The sequence below is a fragment of the Psammomys obesus genome, unplaced genomic scaffold (genome assembly GCF_907164565.1).
Source record: "Psammomys obesus unplaced genomic scaffold, mPsaObe1.curated_primary_1811, whole genome shotgun sequence".
NCBI classification, from domain to species: Eukaryota; Metazoa; Chordata; class Mammalia; order Rodentia; family Muridae; genus Psammomys; species Psammomys obesus.
In genome coordinates this window covers 16648844-16665625 of record NW_026596088.1, presented here as the reverse complement: position 1 = coordinate 16665625, position 16782 = coordinate 16648844, and the positions used below count along the sequence as shown (strand labels likewise).

Sequence of the window (16782 nt, the reverse complement as noted above, 5' to 3'; positions counted from 1 at the left end):
AAGGAAAGGAAAGGAAAGGAAAGGAAAGGAAAGGAAAGGAAAGGAAAGGAAAGGAAAGGAAAGGAAAGGAAAGGAAAGGAAAGGAAAGGAAAGGCAGAAAGAAAGAAGTAAGAAAACTGAATTCTCACATACCAGAAATGTCATCTTCTTCATTCCACCCAGGACGATTTACTCTCTCTTCCACAATTGTTCCTGTCCTCTTCTTTAATAAATACTGCCTCCCAATAGTCATTTTTCCTGCTCTTTTGGCACCTTTCACAATTGTTTTTGAGAAAGTTCTAGAAGTCATAGAACCAAAAAGAAAATCAACTTAATATAAAGGCACCACTAATATTTTTGACATCTATATTACTCACATTGCTTCTTCTCCAGAACCATGTCTTTATGTATAGTGTGTACTACAGTGCATATTTTGTTATCTGCTTCTTTACAGCTCTTTCCATCCTGTTAATAACTTCTTTCCTATGAATTTCACTGTCATCAGGACGGTGCTTCAGGCAAAAAGTGCAAGAACGTGAAGTGTGACGCAAAGTAGCGATCACTCACATATCCCTCCCACCCTGACTTGAGACAGGGCCTCCTATACAGCCCTAACTGTCCTAAACTTGCTATATAAACCAGCTTGTCTTGAATTTAGAGGTCCACCTGCTTCTGCCTCCTGAGTGCTAGGCTTAAAGAGTGGACCACTATGCCCAGCTGATTAGTCAAACCTTAAGCTCCCTGGTTTAGCTTTTGGGCATTCCCAAGCCTATTCTGTTATCCACGCCACTCCCTCTAACATGGTCCCCATAAATCATATTAACAAGTCTTCACTCTACCACAAAAGTTCCCCCTCTTTCTTCCATTCAAACTTTCTCTGAGGTCACATGACAATATTGATTGGCAACACTTATTTCTCAAATGTTTTAGGTATGTATGTGTGCATTGTGCTTTGTCTCTAATTGGCTGTAAACCTGTTCAAGTATAGAAAATGAATAATTCTTTTAAAGAGACAGTAACAACTGAGATATTTGAGAATCCTTCTTTAAAATCATCTTTTATTAATAAGTCCATAGGACATAAATTAGGGGTTAAAAGGGCCAGCAAAATGGCTCAGTGCAGAAAAAGGTGCTTGCCACTGATGATCTGAATGACCTGAGTTCAATCTCTGGAATCCAGATAGTAAAAGAAGGGAACTGAGTCCCACAAGGTGTCCTTTGACCTCCACACACAACAAGTTGCATGTAGATGTACATGTGCATGCGTGTGCATACACACACACACACACACACTATGAGAAAAAGCTGTCATTAATGAAAGATAGGTTACTTCCTCTCAGTTGGGTACGGAAGGGCTGAAGACAAGAGACCCATTTTTCCTCTTACCGGAAGGAGGTATTCTTTTCTTTCTGCTTGGGTAAAATGATTTGTGGGGTAGTCTGTCCAGCAGCAAAAGCAAAGGTGCTAAAAATGGACTGAGGATAACGGAACTTCATTAGCTGTTTCTTAAAGATGTCTACCACTTCTGGACTGACTTCTTCATCAAATGCTACTTTAATCAACTAGAGATAAAAGAAAAAGACATATCAGAAGCATTAAGGATTTCTTGACAACTTTTACTCACAACACTGAAAACAAGAAAAACAAGCAAACAAAAGTGAACAGAAAAATAACAATATTACATAGAAAAATATTAGCAGGTACCATAACTTTATAAGTTATAGGATTTTGGAAGTTGTATGGACTTTGGATAATATGAAATATAATTTAAATCATTTAAAAGAAAAACGTGTGACTTGCCAGATGGCTCAGCAGGTGACGGTGTTAGCAACTTGAGTTTGAACCCTAGAACCCATGGAAAGGTGGGCAGAGAGAACTGACTCCACAAAGTTGTGATAAAATTTAAAAGTGAAAAAAGTGATGCTCAGAAAAGTTTATTTGTAATTTAGATTGTCAGTTAGCAAGAAGAAAACTCATTTTCTTGAATTTTTTTTCTTTTTAAATTATCTTTTCTATAATGAGATAGGGAATTAATTACCCTAGAGAAGGTGACACAGGAAATGTGTCATTCCTAGTTCTCAGCTGTTAGGTATAGAGAAGAACTGTAGCCTAACAGGGTTCCTTCTTATCCAGAGATACAAACAAATCTAGGGATAGAAAAGTCAGTTTCACAAGAATTGCAAATAGTGAAGACGGGCAACTTTTAAGTGTCGAATTCTTTCGTGGCTAGAGCTGTAAGAAAATTCCTAGTAGCCAAGGCTGTGAGGTGATGTGAGAAGGTCCAAGTTCTAAGCCAGCAGCTTTGCCGTGTGAGAGAACACAGGAACCATGAAGGGAGGCCTCTTCATGAGGAAGGGAGAGGTAAGCCTTGGCCTTCTTGGACTCTGAGAAGTCATCAACAAGGAGCAAAAGGAAAATCTAATGCTAGACATGAACTTTGAAAAAGAAAACAATGGAGGGAGGTCACTTCAACTATGCACCACTGTTTCTACTGGTTGGGTAAATCAGAGGCTTCTGGAAGTCACTGTTTCGTCAGGTCATTCAGTTAGCCCTGACAGCAGTGTCTTAGCTCCAGCCAACCTTCTTAGAATTTTACTTTCCCCACAGAAAAGCATAGAGTGTTTCCTTCTGAAGCAGACAATTATTTTTACTTAAAGTTCTATCAAGCAGGAGTTGAGAAATAAGTTGTCAGAGAACGAGAGCCATTGTATGTCTGACTGACAACTTGTTGGTCAAGGGAACCCTGAAGTGGAGGGTTATGTCCAAAGCCAAAGCCACTCTAAGACACTCACCTTCTTAGGCTCAGCCTCTAACTTCTGACCCCACGACCATAAAAAAATAAGAACCTCACTAGATATGTATAAGACTTTTTATTAGAAGAACTTTCTCTCTCTCCCTCTCCCCTTTCTTTCCTCTCTTCCCTCCCTCCTTCCTTGGTACATTTTCAGTATTGTGTATGTGGAAATATGAAGTTGAAAATATTCTGAAAACACTGGGTTTTGAGGTTTTGAATTAGGGACACTCAAATGGTACAGTCTGTGCAAGTATTGTACAATCTGAAACACTTATGGGGTACCTGGAAGGATGCTGATGTAATCTGCATCCCTTCTTGCATGTTCTGCTGTAGCTGGTTCTGCATGGTTATCTTCTTCTCCTTGGTTATAGAGGCAATGGGAAAGCTCCGCACAACTGTCTGTTCACCAACTGCAGGAGGACAGGACAAAGACTCAGGGGTATCACTTTATAGCTAAGGTATAAATTTCTGAAGAAATAGGAGGACAATGCCAGGGGTGAAGTGAGAAAAAATGCCAAGATTCTAGAATTTCAGTGTGTGTATGTATATATAAAATTTTAAGATAGGGTTTCTCATGCTGGGCATGGTGACATAGGCCTTTAATCCCAGCACTCAGGAGGCAGAGGCAGGCAGATATCTTAGTTTGAAGCCAGTCTGGTCTATAGAATGAGTTCCAGGGCAGCCAGGGCTATACAGAGAGATCCTAGTTTGGAAAAAAAAAAAAAAAAGGACAAGGTCTCTCTATGAAGTCCTGGTTGTCCTGGGACTATGTATATGTAGACCAGGCTGGTCTTGAACTCACAGAAATCTACCTGCCTCTGCCTCTAAGTGCAGGGATTAAAAGTGTGTGTTACCACACCCAAATCACTAATTTTATTGCACTGCGTGGTGGTCTGAACAGGAATGGCCCCCACAGACTCATATTTGAATGCCTGGCCCACAGGGAGTGGCACTGTTAGGAGGTGTGGCCTTGTGGGAGTAGGTGTGGCCTTATTGAAGGAAGTGTGTCACTGTGGGGTGGGCTTTGAGGTCTCCTATGCTCAAACTACGTCTAGTATGGCACACAGTCTCCTTCTGCTACCTTGGATCAAAGCAGAATTCTCAGCTCATTCTCCAGCATCATGTCTGCCTGTGTGCCACCATGTTCCCCATCATGACGATAACGGACTAAACCTCTGAACTGTAAGCCAGCTCCAATTAAATGTTGCCCTTTATAAGAGTTGCCTTGGTCATGGTATCTCTTCACAGCAATAGAAACCCTAACTAAGACACACTGTAATTCACTTTTAGGACATACTATTTTTTCCAGAGTATAGGAACTGGGTCACCTTCCCATCCTCATTGTTTCTGTCTACCCATTGTATACATATAAAATCTAGCTTAAGGCAGCCACACAGGAATAGGCTCTATACAAAAATAAAGTAGCTCCCAATACTGAAAAGAAAGCCAAGATAGTTAATGTAATGACAAAGCAAAAGAGAATAGATTTGGGGGTTGGGGTGGGGGAGATAGTTTGTTACTACAGGTTGGCCACAAACTCATGATTCTACCAAGTGCTGGGATTACAGGGTTGAGCTATCATGTCTCATAAGACAACAGATGTTTAAAATCTGTTTCCATATTAGTAAAAGATATTGGTCAATGTTACTTCTAGAAAGCTTTTGGAAGACAAGACTAGATGTGTGTCCAACAGTTTTAGGAACATAAATATTTTATAAAACAAGAATGTAAAATCACAAACTATCTGTGAATATGAAGATCCATCTAGAAAGGAAGTATCATGGTGTTCCTTGACAGTTTTCAGGTCTCCACTGGGGAATGTTACATGAACGCTATTGTAACATGTGAGTTCAAGTGAACAGGTAATTCATGGCCTTGAGTACTGCAGAAAAGGAGACAATCCCTGTATGCTTGATGGATAGAATAAAACTTCTGCAAGTTGTGGGAGGGAAGGAGAGCTCTGAACAGAGGGTAGGGTTTTAACTTGAGAGAGAAGAGGGGAGGCATTTTGGGTACTGTGATAGCTAACATGACAGAAGCAGCAATGTCAGTCTAACAGCTGAGCCAGGGCAGGAAGGCCTGGATGAAGATTATTGAATCGAGAGGCTTACACATTTGTTCACTATCTTCAGAATTCCTCATTCTCTGAATTTCTCAACTTGTTAAGTTCATATCCAGAAGCTAAGCAAAGCTAGGGTATACATTAAATTTAAGTTTTAATACTTGTTAAACAACTTATGCCTGTATAATGCATGAAAAAAACTCCACCCAGATTTCTATGTGTTATTAAAGGAGAAAAAAAGAGAAAAAAAATGTTTTCTCTGCTGAAAACATTTTCCTAGAACACACAACATTAAAATTGCAAAGAAAGAACAAAATGACATTTCAACACCAAGCATACCTTTTTTCTTTTCTGGGTTTGAAATGGTTTGTAAATCATTAAGCATGGACTAAATAAAACCTCAAGTGCCATACAGGGCTCTGTTTGTGTGCTGGGTCATACCTAGCTGGTCATGTGGCGTCCCTCTGAAGAGAATTCTGTACGTGGTGAGAAACAAGGCGCCTTCTGCAGGCAGTAGCTGAGGGCCTCCAAGGAGACCTCCAGTGGCTTCTTCCCGACCATCAGGATCCAGCAGGACTCGAAGGCCTTCACAAACGATTTCTTCTCCTGGCAGTAGAGCTGGTCGGAGAATCTTGGGCTAAGAACAGTCAACTGTTTTAAAAGCAACTCCTGTAGCATTTCCATCATTTAGTTTCAGGTTACGTTTTCATGTATAGTTTAGAAACCTTGAGCCAACCCTGAGTCTGACTTGGGAAGAGCAGAAATGGAGTTTCTTAGTCCAAATGTGAAAAGATTTTGCTGCATTGCTTGTTCACAGTAAAAACATAGGAAATAACTTGAAAGTTTAAAATATCCATTCAAACAATCATTGTATAGCCTTTAAAACAATGGAATGTCAGAGAAAAAAAGCAATAAGAAAGTGACCAACTAATAAAGGCAGAGTATAGTGGCTCTGACAGAGACTTGGGGGGGGGGGTAAAGGAAGACACTACATTGTATTTCTTTCATGCTTAAACTTTACATGAAACAGTACTATCCTGTAGACTGAAGAATCAAGCACTTAAATGGATTTGGGTTTTTTTGGTTTTTCGAGACAGTGTTTCTCTGGCTGTCCTGGAACTTGCTCTATAGACCAGTCTGCCCTCAAACTTAGAGATCCACCTGCCTCTGCCTCCTAAGTGCTGGCATTAAAGAAGTGTCTCACCACCCCCTAGCACAAACTTTTTCATACCCGAGACTGGATGTGAACTCCTCCTCACTGTATTGCTTCTACATCCTCACTGCTGAGATTACAGGTAGTGCTACATTGCCTGGCTCCATAGGTAGCTTTTGCTGCTTTGTTTTAAAGACAAGAGTCTCACTATGTAGTCTTGGCTGGCATGGCAATCACTATGTAGACCAGGCTGGCACTGAACTCACAGAGATCTATCTACCTGCCCCTCTTTCCTCAGTGCTGGGACTAAAGGTGTGTGCCACCATGGCTGTCCATGAATTTGTTTTTTTTTCAAAAGATTTAATCCTTTTTGGCCAAGTAATGAATTTTTCACATGAGAAATTTAGCTCAGTGTCCAGCATATGAAAAACAACATGATAAGATCCCTCTTGAGAGGTGTGGGTAAGGAAAAAGACCATTCTCCCTGAACATCTGCTTTTTATTTATTTTTAAACTTTATTTATTTATTCTTATGTACATTTGGCATTTGGCCTACATGTATGTCTGTATGAGGGAGTCAAATTCCCTGGAACTGGAGCTACAGACAGTTGTGAGCTGCCATATGGGTGCTAGGAACTGAACCCGGGTCCTCTGGAAGAACAGCTAGTGCTCTTAACTGCTGAGTCATCTCTCCAGCCCATAACCATCTGTTTTTTAATCAGTAATAAAAACTACCCAACTCAACTGGGTATAGTGGTGCACATCTTTAATCTAAGCACTGGGGAGGCTTAGGCAAGTGGATCTCCGTTATTTGGAGGCTAGCCTGGTCTACATAGTGAGCTCCAGGACAGTCACAGTCAGAGAGATATACTAAGACCCTGTCTCAAAACAAACAAGCAAACAAACAAAAAACAAAATCTAAAAACAAACAAATATAACAAAACACCCCCAAACCCAACCCAACCCAAAACAATACAAACTCTCCCCCCTCCAAAACAAACAAACAAACAAACAAACAAACAAAACCACAACTAACCCAAATCAGCATTATTATTTTTTCAGGCTCAAAGAATCTTACTAAATGCAGAAATCAAAGTGTAATGGCCACTATATCTTAAGCCTCAGACAGAACTGCTGCTCCTACCTATGTGCTTCTGATTGCTCCTTTAGATGTATTTTTAAAAGTTCTGTCAGAGAGCAGAAGGCCCAGATTCTAGTCTGTAACAGGTGTGAGAACAGCAGCAAAATAACTACTTGAGTGGCTTTCTCGAACACAGATTTCTAGGTCCCAGGGTTTTCTAATTCAGGATAGCAGGGACTCCAAATCCTTATTAAATTTCCCAGCTGTTTGTCATGGACAGTCACAAACCCAGTGCTTGTATGGAAACCATTTTAAATCTTTTCTTTTTTTGGGAGGAGGTGTGTGTATAAACACTGGCTTTGGGCTTGGGGATTAGAATTATTCATGATTTATTTCTGAAAAAGGGGAGTTCTTTTGTTGAATCACAAAACAGACAGCATTCCTATTTCAGCAGCTTACAAAACTTTGTAGGGCAAACTCCCCAAAACTTTTAATGCATCCATAAATTATAAATAGCTAAGAAGGCACTGTCTAGAGCACAGTAGTAGCCCATTGCTGCTGTGTTTTGAAAGGGCTGTTGTACCCTGAAAGCACACCGTGAGGGGTAATTACCTTCTGGATAGGTGGAAGTCTTCTACTCTCTCGATGTACTGCTTCTAGGGTCTCAATGTGCATAGCTACAATTCCTAGGGTGAGTCAAGAGAATTCAAAAAGAAAGAAAATCAACCAGGGTACACGGGCAAATTCCAGATATTTTAGAATGAAAACTAAGTAAAAATTGACAGGTCTTCCAAAAGTTAAAATATAGTAACCATGTAACACATGAAATTCTATTCCTAGGTATGCATCTCCAAAGAATTGAAAACAAGTACTCAGACAGTTACCTGTATGTAAATATTCATAGCATCATCATTCACAAATCTCTAAAAATGAAAAAACCCAAGTCTCCATTGACAAATCAGTTGCTGAACAAATAAGATATATCCATAGAATGAAATAGTATTTAATCATAAAAATGAACGAGTGAATTAACACATGAATAAACCCTAAAAACATTACGCTAACTGAAAAAAAGTGGAAATATTATATATTCCACATATGTAAAATCACTAGACTAGTAGAGTTCATAGAAACAGAAATAGGTTAGGTATTTCCAGGGGCAGAGACTGAAGAAACAGAAAATATTACCTGATAATAGTTACCAAATATCTATTTGGAGCGATTAAATATTGTAAATACAATTAATGCAATTCATGTTAATTTTGCCACAGTTTAGTAAGACTCTGGAACATGTCCTGGTGGCACATGCCTGTAATCCCAGCCCTTGGGAGGCAGAGGCTGAGGATCAGAAAAGCAAGGGCAGCTTGGGTGCACTGCAAATGTGAGGGTAGCCTGGGTCATATGCAGTCTTTTCTTAGAAAACAGAACAACAATAAAAGAAATAAGCAGCAAATTAGAGACAAGCCAGTGCACAAGTACTGTGCTGGGTCATACCTACTTCAACCCTCTGACCCTTCGGTCCCCTCGAAGTGACTGATTACCTGGTATCATGCAGTGGAGACTCCTGATGTGGTCCTGAGTCACTCCACTCTCTGTACAAACCTTGTCAATAAACCGGGCAATGAACCTCACAACGGAGTTGGCAACATCATTATTTTCTGAATCTTCAAACCCACTCTCTGTATCATAGCTCTCAGCTACACTTCCTGCAATACTAAGAGAACCAAGGAAAGAAATCATGGCCAGGCCTCAAATTAAAAAAAAAAAAAAGAAAAGAAAAGAAAGAAAAAAAGAAAAAAAAAAGACATTATAGTCACTTTACAGAGGAACTGAAACTTGCTAAAAGAGGCGGATAATCAGGAGAGACACACTTGACTCCATGGTTCTTTCTACTAAGTGGCAGCTGTGAAATGTTATGTTCTATGTGCCTACATTTAAATATCATCTATTAGAATAAGAGTTATTATTGTAAGCAATACCTTCTATTACTCTCTCAAAAGGAACTTAGAAGCCACAGAAAAGAAAGCAAAGGGCTGTGTCAATAATTTATTATCTGCTACCAGAACCTTCTAAAAAAACTTGTCAGGGGAGCAGGGGCTGTCTCTGGCATGAACTCAGTGGCTGGCTCTTTGATCACCTCCCCCTGAGGAGGGCAGCCTTGCCAGGCCAGAGAGATGGACAATGTAGCCAGTCCTGATGAGACCTGATAGGCTAGGGTCAGATGGAAGGGGAGGAGGACCTTCCCTATCAGTGGACTTAAGAGAGGGACAAGGAGGAGATGAGGAAGGGTGGGATTGGGAGGGAATGAAGGAGGGGGCTACAGCTGGGACACAAAGTAAATAAACTGTAATTAACATAAAAAACAAAAATTTAATTAAAAAACCCCTGTCCTTCCAAGTTAATCATCACAGAGAAGCAAAGCGAATGCGCTGATGCTAGTGACTGTGGAGCATGCACCTTGGTAGGCAGAGAGCACGGACCCTTTTGAGAAACCTCCATGTTCTTCCAGATGGAAGAATGAGACTGTATTGACCCTTTCTCTTGTCAGATTTCTCTCTCCCTGGTCTCTGCACCTAAACTCCTGTAGTAAATCATAACTCTCAGAGCCACTGTGAAGCTACTTTCTTCTGCAGGTGATAAACTTACGTAAAACAAATGAACACATCTGAAATGAAACGAAGAAGGACTGAGAAAAAGAGGAGCTGCCTGAAGGAGCCTGACAAGTTGTTGAGAACCAAGACTAGCCAGAGCTAAAACTGCTGCTCAGCGTTAGTTCGTTTATCTATTCAGTTAAACATTGTTACCTAGCACCTACTATCTGCAAAGATGCAGAGAACTGAACAAAGAACACAACAAAGAAAGGACACAGGCAAGGGCACATGTGAAAATACATCAGACTGTGATGTGGTGGTGCAGCTTGGGAGGTCGAGAGGATCATTACAGGCTTGAGGCCAGCTTAGTGAGAACTTGTCTCAGAAAACCCCAAACTCAAAACAATACCACATTAATAGAAAACAAAAATAAAAAGAGGAGAAAAAAACAGGGGAAGAAATCAAGTTACAAAAAACACCTGGAGGAGAAAAAACAACCAATCAAAGTAAAAAAAAAACCAGTAACAATCGGGACACTTAAAAAAGGCCAAGCCTATCTGACAGGTGACACTTGATCAAGAATCTAAAGCAAGGAGAGATCTTGGGGCTACGGAAGACAGGTAGGTAGTACAGACCAAGGGAATAACAAGCAGGCAACACATGCTCAGAGTGTCTGAGGATTCCCGTTAGTACAAAGACTGGGGCTGCCATAAGAATGACAGAAAGCTGGATGAGCATTACAAGAAGTGCATGGTTCCTATAAGGCCTCTCAGGTCGTTTCATTCTTGGGACATGGAAACTCACTGGAGAATAGAGAAGGTGAGGTTGAGGATATCACGTTAGGGTTTGAATATGAAGTGGACTCTACAGACTCATGGCCTGCTGCCAGTAGGTGGGCCTTTGAGAAGTGATCAGCTCTGGGGCTCTCATATTTATAACATGGTAGTTCTGTTGGGAAGTGGCAAAGAGTGGGAGTGGCGAGAAGTAAGTCTTTGGGAGTGGCAGTGTTTTGCTCTGGTTCCTTCCTGCAATCAATTCTCTCTGCTTCTTGGGTGAAATGAGGTGGAGAAGGTTCTCTTGCCACAAACTCTTGCTACCATGTTGTTCTGCCAAAGCTCATGGGGCCAAGCAATAATGGACTGAATTGTCTGAAAACCTCAAAAATAAGCACTTATTTCTCTCAGGTGTTTTGGTTACAGCAATGAAAAATAATTGAGACAGTATTATTTGACAAATTCTAGATAAATTGAGAAACAAGAGGACCAAGAAGCAAACACCTTGATAAGAAATTCCTCACCAGAATTTTTCAGAGCACTCTGCTTTAGCAGAATGTGACTGACAAACCACATCAGTGGTATAGACTTTTGACAAATTAGGTCCAGAGACAAAAGGTGTTTGTGTGTGTGTGTGTGTGTGTGTGTGTGTGTGTGTTGGGGGGGGCAGATTCAGTAGGATAAAGGAAAGTTCTTTTGTTTTATTTTGTTTTTTAAAACAGAAGGGCTGAGCAAGCTGGAGATGGGGAAAACGGTCAATTCTAAAACACGTACAGCAGTATTTGCCATGTTTCTGCCGAGACATGATTAGTTCTGAGGAGGAGCTGTGTGCTCCATCTCAGTACCTGTTTGTGACAATGCTGTTGCTCCCACTTTCCCAGTCTCCTGGAGCAGATGCTCGAAGGAGCTTGTTTTTGCTAGTGTCTAGTGGAACCAGCAGGTTAACCATGAGGTTTGCAAAGTGAATGGCTTGACTGAAGACAGTGCTTTCCTCATGTTGCACCAGCTCCTGCTGAGTTGACTTGCTCAGAGTAGGCCAAAGGCGAAGCTGCTCGGCTGCCAAGTCCATCGCTGTCTTCTCCTGACACTGGCCATCAGGAAGCTTATCCCAGAAAATAAAGCACAATAAGCCATGGGTGAACAGCTATCACTTCACCTGTGTGCCTCAGACACGGATGATGCTGAAATCTGTCCATGTCTTAAATCTTGGTCTTCTCTTGGAATATTCTGTATCTTTTAGTATAGTTTATCAGTATACACTATTTTTAAGGAAAATATCAAGAAACCACTTAAAGATCAGGAAAATGGATTTCCCTTTTTATTTTGAGAAAGGGTCTCATCTTGAATTTGCTGTGTAGTGGAAATGACTGTGAACGCGTGATCATTTTGCCCTTACCTCCCAAGTGCTGGGATTACTAGTGTGCGTCAGCATGTTGGGCTGAATCTCTTGGAATGACGGGAAGAATCTGTTAAGCACTGGATCAGCAGAGGCGAACTCAGCAGAATAGCCCCACAAAGTACACTGGAGCTTTCTCCCCTGGCCCGCATGATTTCGTTGGTGCCGCATGACAAACCCAGAGAAACAGCAGCAAACCACAGACCCACGCTTCTCACTCTAACTTTTGAGTTTACACTTGACTCTGTGGCTTCACCTCTTTGAAGCTACTAGTTAAAAAAATGAACAGATTTCCTGTTAAGTGCCCTTGTCAGAACACTTCAGTAACATCTGCTAAAACTCTTATCTTTCTTCTGCTTTTTGAGAGGAAACAGAACGATCAAAGTCACAAAACAATATAACTAGATGTCTTTGTAAAACATTATCAAATACACAGATGTGTAGGTATCTGTGGAAAGGCCGAAGAGATACATGATGGTAATAGCAACTCACACCTGCATAGTATTTTATCTAGTATGGAGTGCTAAAACACATATCGTATCTAATCTAGTGCTCAGAGATAGGACTCTTTCAGGATGGAGGGACTCAGCAGCTGTACCACATTTGCTGTATGAGTGCTTTATAAATATGTCAATCCAGCAAATTACAGCGGCTTAAAAATCAGCAAAGGCACACTAACAATCTCATTATTTCTGGGTGTGTCCCAGCCCAACAGTATCTGTATCTGCTACAAGTTACACCTTAAGTGGTGCATGTAGTATCTTATCAAGAAATTCTGAATATTAATTAAGCAAACAATTCACATTTGAACAATAACAGTTACATACCTGTCAATGCTATTTGTAATCAAGAGTTTCTATTCTACTTAATAAACCAAAAATATGTTTAAGATGATGAAGCACAGACATGTTTGACTATGACTATGTTGCTTCTCTTAGATGCCTAGGATAATCCATCCTATCTACAAATAAGTTGAAGTAGAAGATGATGGACAGAATCTACAGTGATGTGCTCCCAAAATCTTCAGTTCAAAAAGGTTAAATTTAAAATCACTCTCAAATGAATCAACATTGAGTCTTTTAGGCTCCTTTAAGTTCACTTCATGAGGATGATGATTTTTAACACTTTTTACTTAGTGTGTGTCAAGAACTCTTAATTAGCCTTGTATCAGACATGAAAATCTTAAAGACATCTATACATTTCACCAATGAGGACATGTGGGGGTAATATGAATAGTCAGTCTAAGAACAGAAAGCCAGAAAATGACACTTAAAAATTGGAGTAGTTTAAATTTTATTTTCTAGCTATTTAAATACATGGATATCTAGCAAATGTTGCATGCGCACGCACACACACACACACACACACACACACACACACACAAATCCTAAAGAAAGACCTCAGTTATTGATGACATATTCTGAACAGGACTACTGAATTTTACATTTATCTTTATAGTCAATTAACTTCAATTTCTTTTTTTTTTTTCCTTCTTCTTCCAGTGGTGGTAAGGGAACTCAGGGTTTGTGCTTGTTAGGTAAAAACATTCTATCAGAGAGACAAACCTGGCATTTCTTCAAGGAAGTAACTGGTTGGAGACTTATACCTGGGCCCATTTTAGATTTGTTTTTTTCTATTCGATTTTCTCCAATTGTTTCCAAGGAGTTCTCATTAAAATATAACAAAACAATTCTAGTGCTAAAGAACTGTAGTATGAGGTCATTATAGAAAAACATGATACCAGAATTAAAGGAAGAAAGATGCTCACTACAGGACTCCCTAACACTCAGGAGCCACGTAGGTAGAGTCCCTTTGCCTAAGCACATCTGCCTGAACTGTCTTTCAGGTCCCAAGCACACAGAAGTGTTTTCTTCTCTTACCTTCTGCTTCAGATGTGGGGCGTGACTGTCCTCCTTTGCTGAGAGGTACAGGGAGCGGACCTGCTCCTGCACTGCACTGTAGAACGTCGTCTCCCAAAACTGCTGATTTGTCCAAATGGGGTGGTCCTGGACACAGGTGTAGGCAAACTGGCTGACTCCAGGGGCAAGTTTCTACGAGAACACGTAATATCCATCAGCACAGTGCTGGCAGACTACGACAGTTCAGAAGGTCACAGGTGCTACAGTTAATTGTAGAGGTGATAAAAAAAGATTTCTCTGAAGGCTTAGTAATCAGCACTGTACTCATGTTCAAATGGCAACTGTCAGCTCTGTATGAAATCCTTTGAGGTCTTGGTTGTTTTACCTACTCAAATGAGCATTTTAACAATAGCTATACTATAAATTATAGAATTAATATAATTCTGTGAATTATAAAATATACCAAAAATATCTCCTACTCTGGTATATACAAGGTGGGTACTTTACAGTTATTCTAACTGGGATATAGACTAAAACCCAATACAATACAACCTAAAAATAAAACTCTAATAATCTAAAATTTCTCTTACTTTATGATTTGTTAACATTTATTCGTTTTGCAGGTATGTGTGTACATGCTACAGCTTGTGTCCATAAGTCAGAGGACAATCTATAGAGTAGGTTCTCTCCTTCTACCATGTGGATTCTGAGGATCAAATTCAAGGTTTCAAGCCTGCTAACAAACATCTTTATCTATTGATTCATCTCACTGGCCCAGGCTAAGTCAGAACTCTTTATCTTCTTGCCTTAGCCTTATGAGTGCTGAGATTACAGAATTGCAGACCACCATTTCTGGCTAGGGTGTGTTTTAAAAATACATTAAATAATTCGCCACCTCTTAGCAAACAATAGAAAACACTGCAGAAAAGAAAAAAAATTGTGGTTCCATTTTACCTTCTGTAATTTAATTAATCTCTCTCCCCCTTTCTGTGTGATAGTAAAGTACTTTTTTTTTTTTTTTGCTTTTTTTTCTTTTTAAGCAATTTAGTAAGCTGGGTTATCTTCTGAAATGTTAAGAAATATTAAGGTTATACACACAATTATGCAGCAGAAGTTCGTTTTTAGGTCTGTAGAACAAATAAGTAAGGTACCAGCAGAATGCTAAGCTTGATGTAATTTCCCTTTTGATCTAGACATACCGACCCTAAAGCACGTGCAAGCAACAGGTATACCATGAAGTTTAGTCTTACACACTTACAAGCATGGTGAGTGATTTTGTCTGTAAGAATCTCTGTGTCATATGTGATGCAAGTTCCCTTCAAGAAAGGGCTGTGCACTGCTTTGGAGGTGACTGACTGACTATGAGTAAAGTTCCTTCTATACGGTGGCTACAAACAGGTGCTGACCATGAGGCAGAAAAAGGAGAAGGTCATGTTTGGTTTTCACGATGCCTCGTTTGCTCACTCCAGATGCTGTCTTCAATGGGAAATCATGGACAAAATGTGGTTCTGCTAGCTGTGTTAGCAGAAATGACACTGAATCATGTGTTTCTTCTATATTCTGCATAAAGATATCCAGTGAGTAGATTATAAATTATTCCCTTGACATTTTAGATCTTCATTTCAGTAACAGAGCACAGTCCTATTCAGAATGAGCCTTATTTCGCTGTGATATTTTCATGCCCATTATAGTTTGCTTATACTTAGCTGTTACTTCCCATTCCCTTCCTTCTCCCAAATAGTTCCCTTTTGGCTTTCATGTCCTATATGTATAAACATATGCTCTTCCTAGATTTTTCATGAGTGAAAACATGGCATAAATGTTTGAAAGAGATTGGTAAAAGCATAAAATTCAAATAAGATAGAGCATAATTCTGAGCTAGGTATAATGGTAAGGCATGCCTTTAATCTCAACACTTGGGAGGAAGAGGCAAGGGGATCTCTGTGAGTTCAAAGCCAGTTTGGCCTACACAGTGAGCTTCAGGACAGCCAGGAATATGCAGAGACCCTGCTTCACACCCCTCCCCCAAAACAGAAATTCTAAGTTGCCTTTCCTTTGAGTATAACCCAAGGTAGAATAATTTCTTACAAATGCAGCACAATATAAACCACAGCAACTCTAAACAGTCTGTATACATTATTAATATAGAAGAATTCAGAAAACTGAGCTGTCTTTTCAGAGTGATTTAGGAGATTTTCAATGAATCTGATGGTTTAATAAAGCCCTGCCTTTGCCCTTAAGCATTACTCTCAGCCATGCTACATATTGCTTCTCCTGGTCACATATCCATTGAAATACCTTTCCTGTTTATGCACAAACTAAAATAATAACTTAGAGTGTATAGTTTAATTTTAATAAAAAGACATAGAAATATATATATATATATATATATATATGAAAACTTTTCTAAGTCTTTTCAATAAAATGAAACTATACACTCAAAGGCAGAAAAATGGTGCAAGAGAAAATGACAGTGGCCCAAAGACGCAGAGCCACAGCCTATTTACTAGGTGAGAATCACAAGGTGAAAGTGATCTTAAGATAACAATTAAGATAATTTTTGTGGTAGCAAAATTTAATTTTTGTGGTAGCCCACATATAGCTATAGCCTTTGATTAAACCATGCCTAAAAATCATTAATTCCCAAGCACTTAAAATATTACCTCTTTGAGGAGGAATATGTGTCCCTGTTAGTATGGACACTGTACAATGAACAGGTATGTCCTTAGGACCAGCAGAGGGCAGTGAGACCTTTTCTCCATAGATATCCTCATAGCTTCAACTAACAGCTTCATAACAACAGAACTCTGCAGGAAGTGGGTAGAAGGAATACCACATCTCTTCATTGTTCATCTGAGATTCTTTGAGAATATATTTGTCCAAGTCACACAGAAATGAGGTAGATTTATTTATTAATTAAACAACAGGGTCTTAGCTATTCTAGAATTTACTATCTAACCATGCCAGGCAGCCTTCAAACTTAAGAGCCTCTTGCTTCAGGCTAAGGTTTGAGAGGAATAGAGGCCTGCTTTACCACATCTGACTACACGTTCCTTAAGATACAAGTTACCAAATTCTACAAAATGGAACTTTAC

At 39.7% G+C, this 16782-nt stretch overlaps 1 protein-coding gene across 3 annotated transcripts in view; it reads right to left on the bottom strand.

Moving 5' to 3' along the window:
- The window catches only part of Sbf2 (SET binding factor 2), a 335395-nt gene that overhangs the window by 65532 nt on the left and 253081 nt on the right, over positions 1-16782 (bottom strand). For all 3 annotated transcript variants that reach the window (XM_055627308.1, XM_055627306.1, XM_055627307.1), the window contains 8 exons: positions 13709-13879; positions 11278-11534; positions 8610-8782; positions 7681-7754; positions 5276-5471; positions 3055-3182; positions 1365-1540; positions 133-278 (listed from right to left, as the gene is read on the bottom strand). In XM_055627308.1, the coding sequence (XP_055483283.1) occupies positions 133-278; positions 1365-1540; positions 3055-3182; positions 5276-5471; positions 7681-7754; positions 8610-8782; positions 11278-11534; positions 13709-13879 (1321 nt within the window). The remainder of the gene's footprint in view (positions 1-132; positions 279-1364; positions 1541-3054; positions 3183-5275; positions 5472-7680; positions 7755-8609; positions 8783-11277; positions 11535-13708; positions 13880-16782) is intronic.